At 46.7% G+C, this 21,175-nt stretch overlaps 2 protein-coding genes and 1 pseudogene across 3 annotated transcripts in view; 1 reads left to right on the forward strand and 2 right to left on the reverse strand.

Moving 5' to 3' along the window:
• LOC115127812 (uncharacterized) overlaps positions 1–3,455 on the reverse strand; it is a 31,937-nt gene extending 28,482 nt beyond the window's left edge. Inside the window, exons 1-3 of the mRNA XM_065027728.1 lie at positions 3,360–3,455; positions 2,672–2,844; positions 824–1,019 (exon numbers count right to left, since the gene is read on the reverse strand). Of these exons, the coding sequence (XP_064883800.1) occupies positions 824–1,019; positions 2,672–2,839 (364 nt within the window). The 5' untranslated portion in view covers positions 2,840–2,844; positions 3,360–3,455. The remainder of the gene's footprint in view (positions 1–823; positions 1,020–2,671; positions 2,845–3,359) is intronic.
• Positions 3,456–3,551: 96 nt separating this feature from the next.
• On the forward strand, positions 3,552–8,758 carry rnf41l (ring finger protein 41, like). Of its 2 annotated transcripts, XM_065027730.1 has the most exons (7): positions 3,552–3,864; positions 5,089–5,234; positions 5,408–5,611; positions 5,754–5,896; positions 7,683–7,845; positions 8,031–8,151; positions 8,235–8,758. In XM_065027730.1, the coding sequence occupies exons 3-7, from the start codon at positions 5,409–5,411 to the stop codon at positions 8,631–8,633; spliced, it is 1,029 nt and encodes a 342-aa protein (XP_064883802.1). In that variant the 5' UTR covers positions 3,552–3,864; positions 5,089–5,234; position 5,408; the 3' UTR covers positions 8,634–8,758. The 2 variants fall into 2 exon arrangements, with proteins under 2 accessions (XP_064883802.1, XP_064883801.1); XM_065027729.1 differs by lacking the exons at positions 3,552–3,864; positions 5,089–5,234; positions 5,408–5,611 and adding an exon at positions 6,546–6,572 and having other exon boundaries at positions 5,681–5,896.
• Positions 8,759–8,948: 190 nt separating this feature from the next.
• The window catches only part of LOC135575038 (protein virilizer homolog), a 53,816-nt pseudogene continuing 41,589 nt past the window's right edge, over positions 8,949–21,175 (reverse strand).

Consider the following 21,175-nt stretch of genomic DNA (forward strand, 5'->3'; position numbering starts at 1 on the left):
CCTGTCTCTGAGCTCTACGGACAATTCCTTTGACTGTGGGACCTTACATAGACAGGTGTGTGCCTTTCTAAATCATGTCCAAACAACTGAATATACCACAGGTGGACTCCAAGTTGTAGAAACATCTCAAGGATGCTCAATGGAAACAGGATGCACCTGAGCTCAATTTCGAATCTCATAGCAAAGGTCTGAATACTTATGTAAATAAGGTATCGGTTTTACATTTTGTATAAATTTAGAAAATGTTTGAAAAACCTGTTTTCGGTTTGTCATTATGGGGTATTGTGTGTAGATTGCTGAGGATTTGTTTTTATTTAATCCATTTTAGAATAAGGCTGTAACGTAACAAAGTGCGGAAAAAGTCAAGGGGTCTGAATATTTTCTGAAGGCACTGTATGTTCTTAATTGAAAAATACAGTTCCTACCCGTGCCTCACCATTTTGGGTCTTAAACTCAATCGTTAACCTATACAAAATCCCAGCATCTTTCAAACAATGTTTCAGAACATCAGCAGTGAAATGGAAACAATATATGCTACATAGTTAATATACTGCATTTCTTATGGCACACAAAATGTTCCTGACTATTCTTACCATCATCGTTGGTTTGTAGTAACTTTGTTGCTTTATAAATCTGTGATTTTCATCACCAGAATCTCTGCTTTTGACATAGAGAGTAAATCCAAAGCTTACCAGGAGTACTGCTCCACATTTAAATGCATTAGATCTACACCAGGAATACCTGGTTTCAATGGCAACCATTTACTGTGCCACCACCACCACCACAACCCACCCCACCTCCCATCCTCCCATGTCTGACTCACCAGCTGGGTCTCCAGTGTTCTCCTCTGTAAAGGAAGGGTCTTCAGGCTCTAGCTCGTTCTTCTTACTGTCTGCTGCACCTAGCACCCTGGCTAGAGCTCTGGACAGGCCTGGGGCTTGGGGGCTGCTCTTAGCCAGGCTGAAGGCCTTCACAGGCAGGGCAAGGGGCGGTGCAGGGGCTGAGAGGCTCCTCTGGACCTGCAAGGAAGGAGAACTGTTAGATAGGTCTGAGAAGGTCCACATGTCACAATATGAGTGAAACCCTTTACACAGTCTTGGATGAAGTCAAATCAATTCAAATGTTATTTGTCATATGCTTCGTAAACAACAGGTCTGGATGAACAGTGCAATGCTTACTTCTTTACATCAGACAAATAATAGAAAAAACACATAATAATAAAATAATAGATACACAATGAGTAACAAGAAGTTGACAAAAAAATAATTTTGTTAACTAACACCCCCTGACTAGCTCTGACTTTGCTGATAGCTACTTTCAGGAAAAATGTACTTAGATGACTGAGATGTGTGGTTGTTCCACCTAGCTATCTTAAGATGGATGCACTAACTAAGTAGCTCTGGATAAGAGTGTCTACTAAATGACTACAATGTAAATGTAAACCATTTAATAGTTTTTTTAAACTAACTATTTAGCAGTCTTATGGCTTGGGGCTAGAAGCTGTACAGGGTCCTGTTGGTGCATTGGTAGTGCTTGCCGTACGGTAGCAGAGAGAACAGTCAATGTTCTGGGTGGCTGGAGTCTGAACATTTTTCAGGCCTTCCTCTGACACCGCCTGGCATAGAGGTCCTTGATGGCAGGGAGCTTGGCCCAGTGATGTACTGGGTCGTACGCACTACCCTCTGTAGTGCCATGCGGTTGGATGCCAAGCAGTTGCCATACCAAGTGGTGATGCAGCCCCTCCACTACAGCCCTGTCGATATGAATGTGGGTGTCCTCGGCCCTCCATTTCCTGTTGTCTACCATCAGCTCCTTTGTCTTGCTGACATTGAGGGAGAGGTTGTTGACTCTGACCTCCTCCCTATAGGATGTCTCATTGTTGTCGGTGATCAGGCCTATCACCGTTATGTCGTCGGCAAACTTAATGGTGTTGGAGTCGTGCGCACCCACACAGTCGTGGGTGAACAGGAAGTACAGAAGTGGGGCAGGGGCCCCTGATTGAGGGTGAGCATGGAGATCCTGGATCACCATCTGGGAGCCCTGCAGAGTTGCCGAGGGAGATGTTCAGTCCCAGGGTCCTTACCTTAGTGATGAGCATGGAGGGCACTATGGTTGTTAAACACTGAGATGTAGTCAATGAACAGCCTTCTCACGTAGGTGTTCCTTTTGTCCAAGTGGGTAAGGGCAGTGTGGAGTGCAATACAGATTGTGTCATCTGTGGATCTGTTGGGGAGGTATGCGAACTGGAGTGGATCCAGGGTGTCTGGGATGATGGTATTGATGTGAGCCATGACCAGCCTTTCATAGCATTTCATGACTACAGATGCTACATGGCGGTAGTCATTTAGATAGGTTACCTTGGTGTTCTTGGGCACAGGGTCTATGGTGGTCTGCTTGAAACATGTAGGTATTACAGACTGGGTCAGGAAGAGGTTGAAAATGTCAGTTTAGACACTTCCCAGCTGGTCAGTGCATGCTCTGAGTACGCATCCTGGTAATCTGTCTGGCCCTGCGGCCTTGTGAATGTTCATTTGTTAAAGGTCTTACTCACATCGGCTAGAGAGAGAAGTAGCTCCAATATGACTCCTACGCTTAGTTGCTTAATTACTACAATAGTAATAGGGGTCACATTTGTGGCTAAGGATGAAAGTGAAGTGGACCATGTGTTCACCTTGTAGAGCACGTTCCCCGGGGAGAGTTTAGGGGCCAGAGGCTCCGGTTCAAGCAGAGTACCGACAGGGGGATCAGGAGGACCAGCCAGGGAGGCTCCAGGAGGGACGAACCGGGGCTTCTTCGCCATGTTACCAAAGACCTGGCTGGGGGCCCCTGAGCGACGCATCCTGTCTGTGAGTGAGGGGGTATTTGTAATATTTGATCAAATCATTTCACATCTATAAGAGGGCTTATGGGTAGCCAACCCTGAGCCCCCTGGAGAACAAGTACTAGTGGTCCTGGGTATGGAGGCTTTTGTTCCCTACTGTAACACCTTATTCAGCTAGCTAACTAGCTAATCAATGTTCTAGTAAGCAGCTGATTAGTAAAAGGCAGCTAGTTAAATAACAGATTTACATAACATAGCTATATATTACTTCCATTCAGTGAACATGGCCCTTGAATAGTTAGTTCAGATCAATGAGATGTATGGGTTTATACCAATGATGAGTTTATACACGTCATTGTTGGTTCAGATAGATACATTACGTTAACTGTTGGCTAACGTTAGTGTAGCTAGATAGCCCAAATTAGTTGAGCTACCTTGAACACTTCAACATTTTCATCTCATCGTCTATAACAACCACTAGCTTGTGACAATATGTTGGAAAGATAACATAAGGCATAAATGTGTGTTTCATACATACCTGTTTAGTCAAGCAAGCCTCTGCTTTACAGTTCGTTACAAGAAAACAATGATACACAACTCTTCAGAGACTAATTCTCCCGCTAAAGTGGCGTAAACTGCTATTGGCTACGTGTTACGTAGAGGGGCGGAGTCCAGTGTTATTGAGTGCACTCGTTTTCTACTCCCGCGCCCCCAAACGGTGGCGTTTGCTCTAGTTCGGTCGTCTTGCGACAAGAAACACAATCTGCCGCAGTCAGCCGGTGTCATGCCGGTAGAGGTAAAACGAGTGTACATTTGATATCTAAACAATCTGATTTTTGCCAAATGATGCCAAGGTTAAGTTCACCGATTTACGATAATAGCCTGCCTGCCCTACAGTAGGCCATTCAGACTCATTTATGAAACTGATCGATATTGATTGCATGGATATTTGTGTTATAAAATGTCACGTCAATTTGAAGGAGTTTGCGGAATTAAATGATGATTCCAATGAGATGTCATCTGTCATGGACTGAGCGCTGGTGGTAAGTAAACACTTCTAGAAAATAAAAGTCAAATAAATGGTCAAATAAATGACATCCTGGCATTTCTGCTAAATCCCACACATTGCAAAAACAGGTACTGGTCAGAAGGTTGCTGCATGCAGAATTGATATTCAACATCGCAGAATACAGAAGTTTTACTGAAATGCATAAACTGCTATTGAGTTACACTAGAGTTGATATTTTCCATATTATCACAATGCATGATATTAAAAATGCATATTGAAAGCGCATAGTCGATGGCCATGGTATAAGTAGTGGGCTGTAGGCTGGAGAGCTAGGCTTTATATCCTATGGTGTTGCTGACACGTGGTGGTGATGTCATCATCATAACTATGATATCTCTTTGTTTATTGCCTGTTTGGTTGACATCTCTCATCTCTCTCTCTCAATTCAATTTCAATTCAATTTAAGGGCTTTATTGGCATGGGACCAATATGCTTACATTGCCAAAGCAAGTGAAATAGATAATAAACAAAAGTGAAATAAACAATAAAAAAATAACAGTAAACATTATACTCCCAAAAGTTCCAAAATAATGAAGACATTTTTCATATAATGTATATATAGTGTTGTAATGATGTGAAAATAGTTAAAGTATAAAAAGGAAAATAAATAAACATAAATACAGGTTGTATTTACAATGGTGTTTGTTCTTCACTGGTTGCCCTTTTCTTGTGGCAACAGGTCACAAGTCTTGCTGCTGTGATGGTACACTGTGGTATTTCACTCAATAGATATAGGAGTTTATCAAAATTGGATTTGTTTTGAATTCTTTGTAGGTCTTTGTAATCTGAGGGAAATATGTATCTCTAATATGCTTTTTGATTTCTGATGTGGGGTAAGAGTGCAGTGGGGATGTTGTCATGGAGTCTGTAATCCAATCAGAGAAGATGGGAGCGTAAATCCATGATAATCCCACAACCAAAGAGACAGAGAGGGAAAGGGATGAGGGAGAAAACATGTTTGTAGATACACCATGTTCCTGTTTGAATGGAACTGCCTTTAATGTGTTTGTTGCTTCATTAGGACCCCCTGTAGAACATAATGATTCATCCCAAGGGATGTATCCTGCCAAAATGTCTGAATAAAACAAATAGATAAATCAGAATTACTTACAGTAGGCCTAGTCTTCCTTTCATCACTTGCTCTTAACGTGTGTGTGTGTGTGTGTAACTCTTGTCTGTCTGCGGTCTCGTCCAGCAGCTGGCTGCCTGGGCAGAGGATCCCTGTTGCTAGGGAGACCTAGGGTAAACTACAGAGACAGGAGAGAGAAGAAGAGGTGGAGAGAGAGAGGTCCAAAGAGGAAGAAAGGACTGAGGGAAGAGAAGGAGAGTCATAGAGAGTCTCAGGTAAGGGTCAGTGTATTCTGTAAAATAGAATGCCAGTAGAATGGAGAGTCATAGGGGCTCAAAAACGGAGAAACCAGGAACATTGAGGAGGAAGTTAACACTGCTGTATGTTGCTGTATGGGTGTCTGGCTGTTTTTCTTCTGCATGGATCTGTGTGTCTGTGTGTGCTGTAGGATGGGTTATGACCTGGAGAGGTTTGTGGGGTACGTGAACGAGGGGCTTCTGTGCTGTGTGTGTCGGGATGTGTTGGAGCGCCCCCTCCAGGCCCCTTGTGAACATGCCTACTGCGACGCCTGCATCAGCTCCTGGCTCATACACCACCACTCCTGCCCTGAGGACAGACTTCCACTGGACATCAGCACTCTGAGACCACTGCACAGCTCACACAGTCACACAGAAACACCCACGCAGACACATACACACTCACACAGAAACACCCACGCAGACACATACACACAGAAACATACACACACTATAATATGGTTATTATTAACAACCACTGGCTGGTCTGGTCTGTGTTAGGTACATGCGTAATGACCTGTCCAGGCTCCAGATCCGTTGTGTTAACTCTGGCCAGGGCTGTGATGCCGTCTGCTGCCTGGAGACACTTCACACACACGAGGACGAGTGTCCATTCACATTCATATCCTGCTCCTCCACAGGTACTACAGCTCTGTGTGTATTACAGTCAGTGGAGGCTGCTGAGGGGAGGACGGCTCATAATAATGCCTGGAATGGATTCAATGGAATGGTAACAAACATGTGGTTTCCATGTGGTTGATACCATTTCATTGACTCCATTCCATCCTCCCCTCAGCAGCCTCCACTGATTACAGTGTATTACAATACAGAGAGAGAGTGTGTGTGTAAGTGTATTAGAGAAATGTATAGTATACTACATGGAAGTGTGTTTAGTTTAGACGGAGCAGAAATGATATGACACCTGTGTGAGAGGAGCAGGTGGTAGACCAGTTGTCATGGTGACATCATACAGAGCCCAGATGGGATGAACAATGACCTTAGCTCCAGGTAGCAGTTGCTCTTAGGTACAGATCTAGGATCATCTTACCTTAACCAAATCCCAACCTTTACGATTATGGGTGAAATGCAAATAAAATACCCTAGATCTGTATTGGGGAAACATCCAACTACTCAGGGAGGGATCCCACCTACATTTTTAATGAGAAACATCCCCCAGAGGATGAGAGCCAATGCAACAGATGGATTGGGGGGTGGGGTGGGGGGGGGCATTGGTGGGTGGGGGGTTGGTATTAGGTGAACTCTCACGTGTCTATGACCTGTTGTTGGCAGGTGGAGACTACATATGTTACCAGTGCGGTAGGTATCAGGGTGTTGGCGTTTGTGTGGTATTGGATTGGATTGTGTTTCATTCATTTGCATGATTAAAAACATAAGTTCTCATCCTTCATCCTCATCCTTTTGCTACTGCCTCTCTGAGTGGGGGAGTGCTTGAGTGCCATGCAATGCAGTGGAGTGGGGTAGAGGAAGGTGGAGTGGGGTAGAGGAAGGCGGAGTGAGGTAGAGGAAGGCGGAGTGGGGTAGAGGAAGGCGGAGTGAGGTAGAGGAAGGTGGAGTGAGGTAGAGGAAGGTGGAGTGAGGTAGAAGAAGGCAGAGTGAGGTAGAGGAAGGCGGAGTGGGGTAGAGGAAGGTAAGCGGGGTAGAGGAAGAAGAAGGCAGAGTGAGGTAGAGGAAGGCGGAGCGGGGTAGAGGAAGGTGGAGTGAGGTAGAGGAAGGCGGAGGGGGTAGAGGAAGGCGGTGAGCAGAGGAAGCGGAGGGGTAGAGGAAGGCGGAGCGGGGTAGAGGAAGGCGGAGCGGGGGTAGAGAGGAAGGCGGAGCGAGGTAGAGGGAAGGTGGAGCGGGGTAGAAGGCGGAAGGTAGAGGAAGGCGGAGCGGAGCGGAGCGGGGTAGAGGAAGGCGGAGCGGGGTAGAGGAAGGCGGAGCGGAGGCGGAGGGGTAGAGGAAGGGGGAGCGGGGTAGAGGAAGGCGGAGCGGGGTAGAGGAAGGCGGAGCGGGGTAGAGGAAGGCGGAGCGGGGTAGAGGAAGGCGGAGCGGGGTAGAGGAAGGCGGAGCGGGGTAGAGGAAGGCGGAGCGGGGTAGAGGAAGGCGGAGCGGGGTAGAGGAAGGCGGAGCGAGGTAGAGGAAGGCGGAGCGGGGTAGAGGAAGGCGGAGCGGGGTAGAGGAAGGTGGAGCGGGGTAGAGGAAGGTGGAGTGAGGTAGAGGGGGTAGAGGAAGGGGTTGGGGGTGAGAAAGACAGTGAGAGACTTTCAGTAGGTGTGGAGTTGCGGGGTAGAGGAAGGTGGAGTGAGGTAGAGGGGGGTAGAGGAAGGGGTTGGGGGTCTGAGAGACTAGTAGGTGTTGCTCTCTCGTCTTTCTGTTACTTTCTGTATCCCTCTCCTTAACTCCTCTTTCCTCTCTCCACCTCCCCAGGTTGTCCGATGCAGGTGGAGAGGAGGGCTCTAGAGTCTCACCTGTTGGAGTGTGAGTTCCGCAGCAGGGCGTGTCCTAGTGGCTGTGGCCACACGCCCCTCTCTGTAGACCAATCACAGCACAACTCTGTTGCGGAGCTACGAACAGAATTGGAGCTGCTCAGGTTTGTGTGTTTGAGGTGATGGATTGAGATATATTAGGATGTTATATCTGTGTCGTTCCTAACAAATCCTTGACAAAGCTGTGCCAATATTTACAATATTCTAGAACCTCAAGGGCGACGTCATTGCTTTTCTACAATGGATATTGTGATTTATTGTGACACGTGTGTGTTTGTGTGTGTTGCAGGGCAGAGATGTTGGGTAAGGTGGAGGAGGTGAGGCGTGAGATGGAGTCGAGGCTGGACTCTCAGAGGAGACACATGGTGCAGAAAGAGTCTCTGCTGAAGAGCGAGGTGGAGGACCTCAAGGTGACACACACTTATAATATGTACTACCTATAGGAATGTGTGTGTGTGTGTGTTATGACACATCCCTGTGTGTGTGTGTGTAGGGCCAGGTGTCGAGGGTGATGTGTGATGTGCGGGCTCTCTTGGGGGCAGAGCGCCTGCGGAGACAGGAGCTGGCAGAAGCGGATCTAGAGAAGAGGGAGCTACTGGAGATGCTCCGGAGCCTGCAGCCATGCAGGGGCCAGCGGAACAGAGACGAGCCAATCAGAGGACTGCATCAAGAAGACAGGACAATTAGGAGCCAGCATCAAGTGGAACACCCAACCAGGGGCCTGCTGAGGGCGGGGCCAACACAGGCTTCTACCCAATCACTACCCTCGGCTTTGCCTACTCCAGCCTTATACACGCCTACCTCCCCACAGCCAGGGGAGGGGTCACGCATGGCCTGCCCCCGCAGCCTTACCCTCGACTGCATCAAGAGCAGAGAGGTCACCGTCATCTGAGGGGCCATTCCTAATGTTACTGGGTTATGTTCAGTACTGGGTTATGTTCAGTACTGGGTTATGTTCAGTAGGCACAAATGAGAGAAAAACCAGCTGAGATCCTAAATAAAGTCTGCTGAAACACCTCTGATCTCTGGTCCTCTTAAGGTACAATAGTCTTTACTCCATCTACTCTAATGGAATTATATACAGCTCATCATGCATTTCTTACATTGCATATACCCCATGCATCGATCCGTCTGTCAATCCAACCATCAATCCATCCATACTAACATACCACAGTGAGGAACACTAACACACTACTCCAGACAGCGCTCTCAATCACAGAACTTTATTGAGTCTGAACAACATGTAAAAGAACTAAAACATAATACAACAAATTCCACACATCATCATCAATAGAATCCCACAGAGGACACGTTTCCATGGAGATGATGAACTCATTATTCCTGATTGGTCCGTTAAGAGCCGTGACGGACTGCAGTCATTGGCCAGGTTTGTTTACCTGGTGAAGGAGCGAACGTGTCGTCCCCTCCCTCCTCCGCTGCCTCCCCCACCGCTAAACTTCCCCCCCTGGGACCCCCTCCCCCCTCCTCCTCCCTGACTCAGCCACGACAGGCCTGTACCCCCACGACCTCGAGGGGCGCGGTCCCGCGGAGCCAGGCGATATGCACCTGGAAGAGAGGGAGCGAGAAGAACAAGGGTGACCATCAGTAATTGTGCATGAAAGTATTATCTTGTATTCATGTTGTTCTCTGAATATGTATGTGTGTGCTTATACAGTATGTACGTGTGCATACGAGTATGTGTGTACCTGCAGGCTGCTGGCGTGAGGGCAGGGGGCCGCGTGTGAAGTTGCTCTGCCCGCCCCTGGCATCACTGTATGTTCCTCTGTGGGTAACCGGTGGCAACAGACCACTCCACGACGTGCCACCTCGCCCACCCTCACGGCGGGCATTATAGTTACCTAGAAGGGAGGGGGATGGGAAGACATGTTAGTCAAAGTTTCTTTAAAAGACAACAGACCCACTTGTTAGTTTACAGCGATCTGTTTGTGTGTGTGTCAACATACCAGAGAGCAGCACTCCTTTAGGCTGTGGTGGGGTGAAAAAGCGTGTCTGCTGGCTGTGGAAAGCAGCCCTGCCTCTGTTCCCAGTGAACAGGCCTCTGGTGGGGGGTTTGGGGGAACTCTTAGGGGGTCGCTTGGGGGGCAACAGGCCCAGGGGAGTCCCAACATCTTTAAACTCTGCCGCCACAAAGTCATCCACGTGCATGCTGGGAGGGCGCGAAGTGTTCTGTTTGCGCTGGCGGAAGATGTCGTTGGAGCGAAAGGGCTGTCCCCCGAAGCCCCCCCTACCTCGACCGCGAGGAGCAGCCATCATGTGGGCTCTCTTAGCTGGCTCGATGTAGTCTGACTTACCACTGCAGGGAGGAAGAGGACGACACAGGCATCTTTGTTAACATGTGGGTCACATACAATCACATTATGTACCTGAAGGTGATAAAAGTGTGTGTACCTGGTGATGAAGGTCTCGTGTTTGTGCTTGCCCAGCCTGAAGCCCTTGTTAGTTTTGGTATGACTGGGAGACAAGGGCTCAGACAGGAAGGAGCGTTCCAGCTCTGACTTCAGGTCCAACTCTGGACAACACTCCTGGGCCAGGCCTAGCAGGTCCACCTTCACCTAGAGACAGAGAGGTTTACTCTCACACACACACACACACACACACACACACACACACACACACACACACAACACCCAGGTGTCTCACCATGTCTAGTTCTGCCTCCATGTCGTCAGTGTGGAAGGGGGAGAACCACAGAGCCTTCAGCTGCTCATCCAACACCTCTGACAACACAAACACCGTCCTGCAGGAGAGAACACAGACAGTCAGAACAGGACCCACACAGCTTCGGGTCAAAACTGGGTCCATAGCATGTCAGTGGGTCATTCAAGACAAGCCAAATTCCCCAAACAGATTGAGTTCATACAGGCCATAATTGAAAAAACAGTTGATTAAAATTGCACTTTTGTTAAAAGGTGCACTATGCAGAAATCTCTCTGTCATTTCCTGGTCACTAGTTTTTACCCCTAAGCCATAAGACTCCTGAACAGCTAATCAAATGGCTACCCGGACTATTTGCATTGTGTGCCCCCCCCAACCCCTCTTTTACACTGCTGCTACTCTCTGTTTATCTTATATGCATAGTCACTTTAACTATACATTCATGTACATACCACCTTAATTGACCCGACCAACCAGTGCTCCCACACATTGGCTAACTGGGCTATCTGCATTGTGTCCCACCACCCGCCAACCCCTCTTTTTACGCTACTGCTACTCTCTGTTCATCATATATGCATAGTCACTTACCTACATGTACATACTACCTCAATCAGCCTGACTAACAGGTGTCTGTATATAACCTAAGCCTGACTAACTGTCTGTATATACCTACATGTACATACTACCTCAATCAGCCTGACTAACAGGTGTCTGTGTATATACCTACATGTACATACCACCTCAATCAGCCTGACTAACAGGTGTATTTTCAAATGTCTTTTTACTGTCTGTATTTTACATTTCAATCAGCCTTAACAGGTGTCTGTATATACCTCAAATGTCTTTTACATTTCTTTACACACTACACACACACACACACCTTTTTCCCGCACTATTGGTTAGAGCCTGTAAATAAGCATTTCACTCTACACCTGTTGTATTACATGATAAATAAACTTTGATTTGATATTGGACATATACCACACCCCTCGGGCCTTATTGCTTAAGTGAAATATATCTTCCATGACTGTTTCTGCTGTTTGAAGCTGGTGTGCAAAACCGAAAGTAAAAGATGCAAAAATGAAATTTAAGAACTGGAAGCATAAAAATAGCGCACCTATAACAGACCTACCGCTTCTAGATGTGCGTTCAGTGAGAATGACAGATCTATAACTCACATTTCTATGTGAATTTGTTCAGCTCGCACAAAAAGTTACATATTGCAGCTTTAACGGTATCTATTGGGCCAACAGTGTCAGTGGGCGGTACCTGTGGTTGAACTGGGCCAATAGTGTCAGTGGGCGGTACCTGTGGTTGAACTGGGCCAATAGTGTCAGTGGGCGGTACCTGTGGTTGAACTGGGCCAATAGTGTCAGTGGGCGGTACCTGTGGTTGAACTGGGTCAATAGTGTCAGTGGGCGGTACCTGTGGTTGAACTGGGCCAATAGTGTCAGTGGGCGGTACCTGTGGTTGAACTGGGCCAATAGTGTCAGTGGGCGGTACCTGTGGATGAACTGGGTCAATAGTGTCAGTAGGCGGTACCTGTGGTTGAACTGGGCCAATAGTGTCAGTGGGCGGTACCTGTGGTTGAACTGGGCCAATAGTGTCAGTAGGCGGTACCTGTGGTTGAACTGGGCCAATAGTGTCAGTGGGCGGTACCTGTGGTTGAACTGGGCCAATAGTGTCAGTGGGCGGTACCTGTGGTTGAACTGGGTCAATAACGTGTCAGGATTGGGTAGAGTGGGCTCCGTCTCAGGGGGAGAAGATGTGTCCATAGTGCTCTCCAGCGTCTGTCGTAGACCAATCACATTCTCCAACAGGGTCTCCAGTGAATCCTCCTCCTTGCACAGCTTCTACAAACACACACACACACACACACACACACACACACACACACACACACACACACACACAACAGTTACTTCCACTACTTCCGACCAGAGATTTGCATTTATAATGATTACTATGCACAAAGTGTGAGTGTGTGTGTACCGTGATGTGTTTCTCTAGTGTGTTTAGAGGGTGTGTGTCAGCCTCCTCCCACTGCAGCAGAGCCTTCATCTCTGACCCAGTCAGAGCCACAGACCTTGGGGGCGGGACCAGCCCGGACTCTTCCCCTCCACTCTCCTCCCCACAGCAACCCTGGGTATGAGAAGAGAGAGAGTGACAGAGACGATGATTAATGTAATACGGGTGGATCGGCCTTCCCATCGGCAGATAATGATTGACTGGATAATGGTTGATCATGTTGAAATGGACTTGTTTGGGGTTTTACCAGAGGGTCAGTGTTGAGGATCTGTCGTAGGAAGTCCAGCAGAGCAGAGAGGAGTTCAGCCGAGTCTTTCCTGAAGGAGAACACCTGTCTCTTCAACAGAGCACACACACTGGCACTGTGCTTCTTCATAGCCCTAAAAACACACATCTTTAAAGTTGAATTCGGTGTTCCACAGGGTTCAGTGCTGTAACCACTACTATTGTCTATATACACATGCTACACTTGCATTGATCTAAATTCCTGGCAGTGAGGAGTGTGTGTGTACCCTTTAAGGTGGTAGAGTCCATAGTCATGTTCTGTGAGGAACATGAGTGTCCTGAGACAGGTGAGGAGCAGAGCGGCACTGCTCTCTCCGTTCCCCAAAACCTCCATCAGAGAGTCGCACACTGATGAGATCATTTCCCGTCCTGGCAGGGCATTGGCCAGTTGCTCAGCCTCTGACACACACCCCTCGGCTGGGTGGGGCACCACCAGAGAGATGTCCTAACACACACACACAGCAGAGTTAACCCAATGAGTCCCACCGTTTACAAAAACATCTGTAGAGTCAGAATGGTGCTTGCCTACGGAGCTGTGAGGGGAACGGCACCTCACTACCTCCAGGCTCTGATCAGGCCCTACACCCAAACAAGGGCACTGCGTTCATCCACCTCTGGCCTGCTCGCCTCCCTACCACTGAGGAAGTACAGTTCCCGCTCAGCCCAGTCAAAACTGTTCGCTGCTCTGGCCCCCCAATGGTGGAACAAACTCCCTCACGACGCCAGGACAGCGGAGTCAATCACCACCTTCCGGAGACACCTGAAACCCCACCTCTTTAAGGAATACCTAGGATAGGATAAAGTAATCCTTCTCCCCTCCCCCCCTTAAAAGACCTAGATGCACTATTGTAAAGTGGCTGTTCCACTGGATGTCATAAGGTGAAAGCACCAATTTGTAAGTCGCTCTGGATAAGAGCGTCTGCTAAATGACTTAAATGTAAATGAGAATGATTTGAGATGCTTGGCAAAGGCTGACTGTCAGGAACACAAACACGTAACATGTTTCGTCTCTGATGCTCATAAACTACACAAGAGTCGTTAGAAGATAAGGGGTTCTTCTACATAGAAGACCATAGTAAATCCCAGGACATAGTGTCTATAACACTGTAAGGGGTTCTTCTACATAGACGACCATAGTAAATCCCAGGACATAGTGTCTATAACACTGTAAGGGGTTCTTCTACATAGAAGACCATAGTAAATCCCAGGACATAGTGTCTATAACACTGTAAGGGGTTCTTCTACATAGACGACCATAGTAAATCCCAGGACATAGTGTCTATAACACTGTAAGGGTTCTTCTACATAGAAGACCATAGTAAATCCCAGGACATAGTGTCTATAACACTGTAAGGGTTCTTCTACATAGAAGACCATAGTAAATCCCAGGACATACTGTGTCTATAACACTGTAAGGGGTCTATTCTTCACATAGAAGACCATAGTAAATCCCAGGACATAGTGTCTATAACACTGTAAGGGGTTCTTCTACATAGAAGACCATAGTAAATCCCAGGACATAGTGTCTATAACACTGTAAGGGGTTCTTCTACATAGAAGACCATAGTAAATCCCAGGACATAGTGTCTATAACACTGTAAGGGGGTTCTTCTACATAGACGACCATAGTAAATCCCAGGACATAGTGTCTATAACACTGTAAGGGGGGGTAAATCCCAGGACATAGTGTCTCTAACACTGTAAGGGGTTCTTCTACATAGAAGACCATAGTAAATCCCAGGACATAGTGTCTAACACTGTAACACTAGTAGGACATAGTGTCTTCTTCTACATAGAAGACCATAGTAAATCCCAGGACATAGTGTCTATAACACTGTAAGGGGTTCTTCTACATAGACGACCATAGTAAATCCCAGGACATAGTGTCTATAACACTGTAAGGGGGTTCTTCTACATAGAAGACCATAGTAAATCCCAGGACATAGTGTCTATAACACTGTAAGGGGTTCTTCTACATAGAAGACCATAGTAAATCCCAGGACATAGTGTCTATAACACTGTAAGGGGTTCTTCTACATAGAAGACCATAGTAAATCCCAGGACATAGTGTCTATAACACTGTAAGGGGGTTCTTCTACATAGACGACCATAGTTCTTCTATAACACTGTAAGGGGTTCTTCTACATAGAAGACCATAGTAAATCCCAGGACATAGTGTCTATAACACTGTAAGGGGTCTTTCTACATAGAAGGTTCTGTCTATAACACTGTAAGGGTCTTCTACATAACGACCATAGTAAATCCCAGGACATAGTGTCTATAACACTGTAAGGGTTCTTCTACATAGAAGACCATAGTAAATCCCAGGACTATAACAGTGTCTATAACACTGTAAGGGTTCTTCTACATAGAAGACCATAGTAAATCCCAGGACATAGTGTCTATAACACTTTGATAAACTCACATAGTTGCTGTTATAAACTCTGAACAGTTGTCACTGACTAGTTAGATATTCATTTTCCAGTGAGCAAACCATTTCTGTACTTAGAGCATTCTTATAACTACATTTCTATCGGGTTTTTGCTCTGTTAATAAAACTCATGAATGCAACTGTTTATGTCAAATAGTTAGGTGTTATACTTGTAGCCCTGGTTGTCCTGAAAAGAACATGGTAAAACACTTCATTGTGAGACTAAATATAACAGCTGGACATGCAGATAAATGAAAGTCAGATCAATGTCTTGGGACTGATGGGGTTAAACACCTTTCTCTATCCCTCTACCGCTCCCTCTTACCTGGCTCAGCCTGATATACGACCCCCTGCTAGTCTGACACATAGTTCAGACTAAAGAGCATCCACAAAGACCTACATGTTTATGAATATAAACGCACCAATTCACCCCATACCTCTCCATTGTTATAGCTGGAGGAAAGACAACAGCTAGTGGATGAAGTGCATTAGCTTCATACAATACCAGGTGCTTCGTGTGTTACCTGGTCACAGTGACTGCAGGACAGTCCCCACCAGCTCTGCACAGTGCTGTTGTGGCAGGGCGTGGTCAGCAGCGGGAACCAATAGGGACAGTAGCAGGGGGAAGACATCAGCCAATGGCTCATCTCCAGGGGTGGAGCCAGAGAGCAAGTGTAACGTTGCGATCTTACAGGCTCTCTGGGAAACCAGGGTGTCGAATAGAGAGAGGAGACGCAGGACCTGCCCCCTAACCCGGACTCACCTCAACACTGAAAAACACAACCACACATAACCAAATCAAAAACCACAACCACACATCGAAATCAAAACCACAAGTCCATGCTAAATCAAAAACACAACCACACATACCTCAAAACACAACCACACATGAAAATCAAAAACACAACCACACATACCGAAATCACAAACACAAAACAACCACACATACCGAAATCAAAAACACAACCCCATACCGAAATCAAAACAAAAACACCTACCGAAATCAAAACCACAACCACACATACCGAAATCAAAAACACAACCACACTTCCAAATCAAAACCACAACCACACATACTGAAATCAAACCACACAAACCACACATACTGAAATCAAAACCACAACCAATCAAAAACACAACCACACATACCGAAATCAAAAACACAACCACACATACCGAAATCAAACACATGAAATCAAAACACACACATGAAATCAAAACACACAACCACACATACCGAAATCAAAAACACAACCACACATACCAAATCAAAAAACACAACCACACATACGAAATCACAAACACAACCACACAACCAAAATCAAAAACACAACCACATGCCAAATACCCCGAAATCACAAACACAACCACACATACCTGAAATCAAAACCACAACACAACCCACATACCGAAATCAAAACCACAACCACACATACCAAAATCAAAAACACAATCCACACATACCAAATCAAAAACACAACACACATACCGAAATCAAAACACACATCAGAGAAGGTAGCATGGTGGTTCTAATATGGACGTGAAATAATATCCAAAGCCAATTTGGGATTTATTTGGCTTGCCATCTTAGTTCAAGAGGTGCATAAGGGTGTGTTTGCGACTGTCTTACGGCTGTAGTTCCCCAGCAGGAATTCCAGCAGGGTCTTCATGATGAGGGTGGCGGTGGGAGAGGAGAGGTCAGCCAGCTGGACACACACGAGCAGCATGGCCAGCAGCGGAGGACAGCTAGTTCCACACACACACCCGAGGGCGTGCAAACACACCCCACTGCACCCGCAGGTGCATGCTCCACAACTTCCTGGTGTTCCAAGCCTACAGCCACGTCCTGGACAGAGATCACCTGGAGGGGGACCCACAACACACAACTAGAAATCTGTTTCCCTTCGGTTTAGATGTTTCAACATGAAAGTCCTACAGCTTTCAATCCTCATGCATTGATTAGTTTGTTAAGTGTCAATCCACAGCCTCCAGACTGTTGCTGATGATGGCTGTAGCAACATGAGAAGAGCAGGTGTGTGTGTGTACCTAATACTCTGCATGGGCAGGGGAAGTGGCAGCAGTTCAGACAGCAGGGTGAGGCCAGAGAAGAGTCCTCTGGTGCTTTCAAAGAGAGCCCAACACCTCCTTCAGCATCAGAGACCATGTGTTACTGAGCAGAGTATCCTCTGTGTGGGTCATCTACAGGGGAAATGATACCCAATTCACGAACACACACACACAACATTATGTTAAAGTTCAATCAGAAAAGAGCTCTACCTGTTCGCTGACTCCCTGTGTGAAGGTGAGCAGCACATCTACGATAGGGGGCCTGAACCAGTCTCCTCCCAGTTAGACGTCCAGAGGATCGTGGGGCTGAACACACGACCATGTAGAGTCACCAACGTGCTCTCGCCACACGCGTGTCCCTGAACTGAGAAGGCCGCTGCGCAACAGCTCTGTTAGCATGGTCCGCAGCAGCCTTAGCGTGTTAGCGCACCGCCAAGGATCATACAGCGCTGTGGGGTGGGTCCCATGTGTCCGTGCACACGCCAGGCAGGCAGCAGCACGCTACACAGCTTCTGGAGCACACAAACACACGTGTCCAAGCCCTCCCAGAAAACAACTGCACCCTGCTAGACTCCACTTCAGATCTCTGCTGAGCCTCTACGGCGGGAGGTGGACAGGCGATCTGGCAGAGGACCTCAGAGCAGATCAGTCCACTTCCTCTAGAGTCAAGACGTTCTGACTAACAGGGACACACACGGGACAGACAGGACAGAATGGCTTTTCTGTTAGTAATATGACCAATAATACACATTACATCAGCCACACACAGTGCATTGGGAAAGTATTCAGACCCCCTTGACTTTTTTCCACATTTGTTACTTTACAGCCTTATTCTAAAATTGATTGTGTTTTTTCCCCCTCAATCTACGCACAATACCCCATAATGACGAAGCAAAAACAGTTAAAAATAAACATTGCAAATATATATTACAAAAATAATAAATGAAATATCACATTTACATAAGTATTCAGACCCTTTTTCAATACTTTGTTGAGGCACCTTTTGCAGAGATTACAGCCTCGAGTCTTCTTGGGTATGACACTACAAGCTTGGCACACCTGTATTTGGGGAGTTTCTCCCATTCTTCTCTGCAGATCCTCTCAAGCTCTGCAGGTTGAATTGGGAGCATTGCTGTGCAAATTTTTCGGTCTCTCCATAGATGTTCGATTGGGAACGTCCGGCTCTGGCTGGGCCACTCAAGGACATTCAGAGACTTGTCCCGAAGCCACTCCTGCATTGTCATGGCTGTTTGCTTAGAGTTGTTGTCCTGTAGGAAGGTGAACCTTCTCCACAGTCTGAGGTCCTGAGTGCTCTGGAGCAGGTTTGCTCTGTTCATCTTTCCCTCGATCCTGACTAGTCTCCCAGTCTCAGATGCAGAAAACATCCCCACAGCATGATGATGCCACCACCATGCTTCACAGTAGAGATGGTGCAGGTTTCCTCCAGACTTGAGGCTTGGCATTCAGGCCACAGAGTTCAATCTAGAGCAGAGAATCTTGTTTCTCATGGTCTGAGAGTCTGTAGGTGCCTTTGGCAATGGCAAACTACAAACGGGCTGTCATGTGCCTTTTTTACTGAGGAGTGGCTTCCGTCTGGCCTCTACCATAAATAACTGATTGGTGGAGTGCTGCAGAGATGGTTGTCCTTCTGGAAGGTTCTCCATCTCCACAGAAGAACTCTGGAGCTCTATCAGAGTGACCATAGGGTTCTTGGTCCCTGACCAAAGCCCTTCTTCCCCGATTGCTCAGTTTGGCCGCAGGGCCAGCTCTAGGAAGAGTCTTGGTGGTTACAAACTTCTTCCATTTAAGAATGATGGAGGCCACTGTGTTATTGGGGACCTTCAATGCTACAGAAATGTTTTGGTACCTTCCCCAGATCTGTGCCTCGACACAGTCTTGTCTCGGAGCTCTGGGATAATTCCTTCGACCTCATGGCTTGGTTTTGCTCTGACTTGCACTGTCAACTGTGGGACCTTATATAGACAGGGTGTGCCTTTCCAAATCATGTCCAATCAATAGAATTTACCACAGGTGGACTCCAATCAAGTTGTAGAAACATCAAGGATGATCAATGGAAACAGGATGAATAAGGCGGTAGCATAAAAAATTCAAGGGTCTGAATACTTTACAAAGTACCTCTCTCTCTCCAAGATCTGGGTCAGCCACTGTCACAACTATTTGCATGTACCCAGGGCAGCTCTCTAAGCCTTCTACTGTTTTCTTTTTTACCAAATGACCTGCCACTGGCATTACACAAAGTATGTGTGTCCATGTATGCTGATGATTAAACCGTATGCGCATCAGCAACCACAGCTAATGAAGTCACTGAATCCCTTAACAAAGAGTTGCAGTCTGTTTTGGGTGGGTGGCCAGTAATAAACTGGTCCTGAACATCTCTAAAACTAAGAGCATTAAACTTGGTACACATCATTCCTAAGTTCTAGACTTCAGCTGAATCTGGTAATGAATGGTGTGGCTGTTGAACAAGTTGAGGTGACTAAATTACTTGGTGTTACCTTAGATTGTAAAAAGGTCATGGTCAAAACATAGATTCAATGGTTGTAAAGATGCTTTTTTGACACCACACTCCACAGCCTCTAGTTGTATCTTATCTTGATTATTGTCCAGTCATATGGTCAAGTGCTGCAAAGAAAGACCTAGTTAAGCTCCCAGCTGGCCCAGAACAGAGCGGCACATCTTGCTCTTCATTGTAACCAGAGGCTAATATTAACACTATGCATGCCAGTCTCTCTTGGCTAAGAGTTGAGGAAAGACTGACTGCGTCACTTCTTGTTTTTATAAGAAACATTGTGTTGGAAATTTCTAATTGTTTGCATAGTCAACTTACACACAGGACTGACACACACACACAATCACACGCCCCACCAGACATGCCACGAGGGGTCTTTTCACAGTCCCCAGGTCCAAAACAAATTCAAGGAAGTGTACAGTATTATACAGAGCCATGACTCTTCCATCTTATACAGCACAAGTGAACCGCAACCTGGTTAAAAAAAAACAAATAAACTAACACCTCACGGCAAAGGTCTCTCCGCATGTGACCTACGTGCATATGTACTGACATGTATGTATAACCGATCGATGCGCACACACACACACACGTTAATGTTTTTAAATGGTCAAGTCTTTGTCTCAAATGTATTTTTTGTTCTGTGTACCCCAGTCGGAACCCCAGTAAGACCCCAGTCAGAACCCCAGTAAGACCCCAGTGGGACCCCAGTCAGACCCCAGTCAGACCCCAGTCGGAACCCCAGTAAGACCCCAGTCAGACCCCAGTCGGAACCCCAGTCGGAACCCCAGTAAGACCCCAGTCCAGTCAGACCCAGTCGAACCCCATTAAGACCCTAGTCAGAACACCAGTCAGACCCCAGTCGGAAACCCCAGTCAGACCCGCAGTCGGGACCCCAGTCGGAACCGGGAACCCCAGTAAGTGGGAACCCCAGTAAGACCTCAGTCGGAACCCCAATAAGACAGTCGGAACCCCGTGGGAACCCCTGTTGGACCCGAGTGGGACCCCTGTCGGAACCCCAGTAAGACCCCAGTAAGACTAGCCATTGAAGATCCTAATAATTCAAGTCAAACTAGCTGACTCCATGGTGAAGGACGTCTCTGCTGAAATCCACCAAAGGAGTGGTGCAGAGAACATGCTTTGTGGAATTTAGGTCCGACTATATGAATAAAATGGATTATGAGACGCTTATCGTGTACCTATGTTTGTCCTTTAGTTGCGTGACTTTCTTTGTTAGCTGAAATCCATACTTTTTCAAGTATGGACGCTAATCAAATACAACCACCGACTGTTTGCCAGTTGCTGTTGCTCTAAGATGGCAACTCAGCGCATATTAGCATTTGTCAATTGAATCTCAAAAGGAAACAGTCGGTGGATGTTTTTGAATAACGTTTATTGAAAAAGTATGGATTTCAGC

This window comes from Oncorhynchus nerka, linkage group LG14, assembly GCF_034236695.1.
Source record: "Oncorhynchus nerka isolate Pitt River linkage group LG14, Oner_Uvic_2.0, whole genome shotgun sequence".
NCBI classification, from domain to species: Eukaryota; Metazoa; Chordata; class Actinopteri; order Salmoniformes; family Salmonidae; genus Oncorhynchus; species Oncorhynchus nerka.

Coding starts and splice junctions, on each gene's coding strand:
- rnf41l (XM_065027730.1), top strand. CDS start 5,409: ATGGGTTATGACCTGGAGAGGTTTGTGGGGTACGTGAACGAGGGGCTT. Junction 7,846..8,030: donor ACAGAATTGGAGCTGCTCAG/GTTTGTGTGTTT, acceptor TGTGTGTTGCAG/GGCAGAGATGTTGGGTAAGG. Junction 8,152..8,234: donor GCGAGGTGGAGGACCTCAAG/GTGACACACACT, acceptor GTGTGTGTGTAG/GGCCAGGTGTCGAGGGTGAT.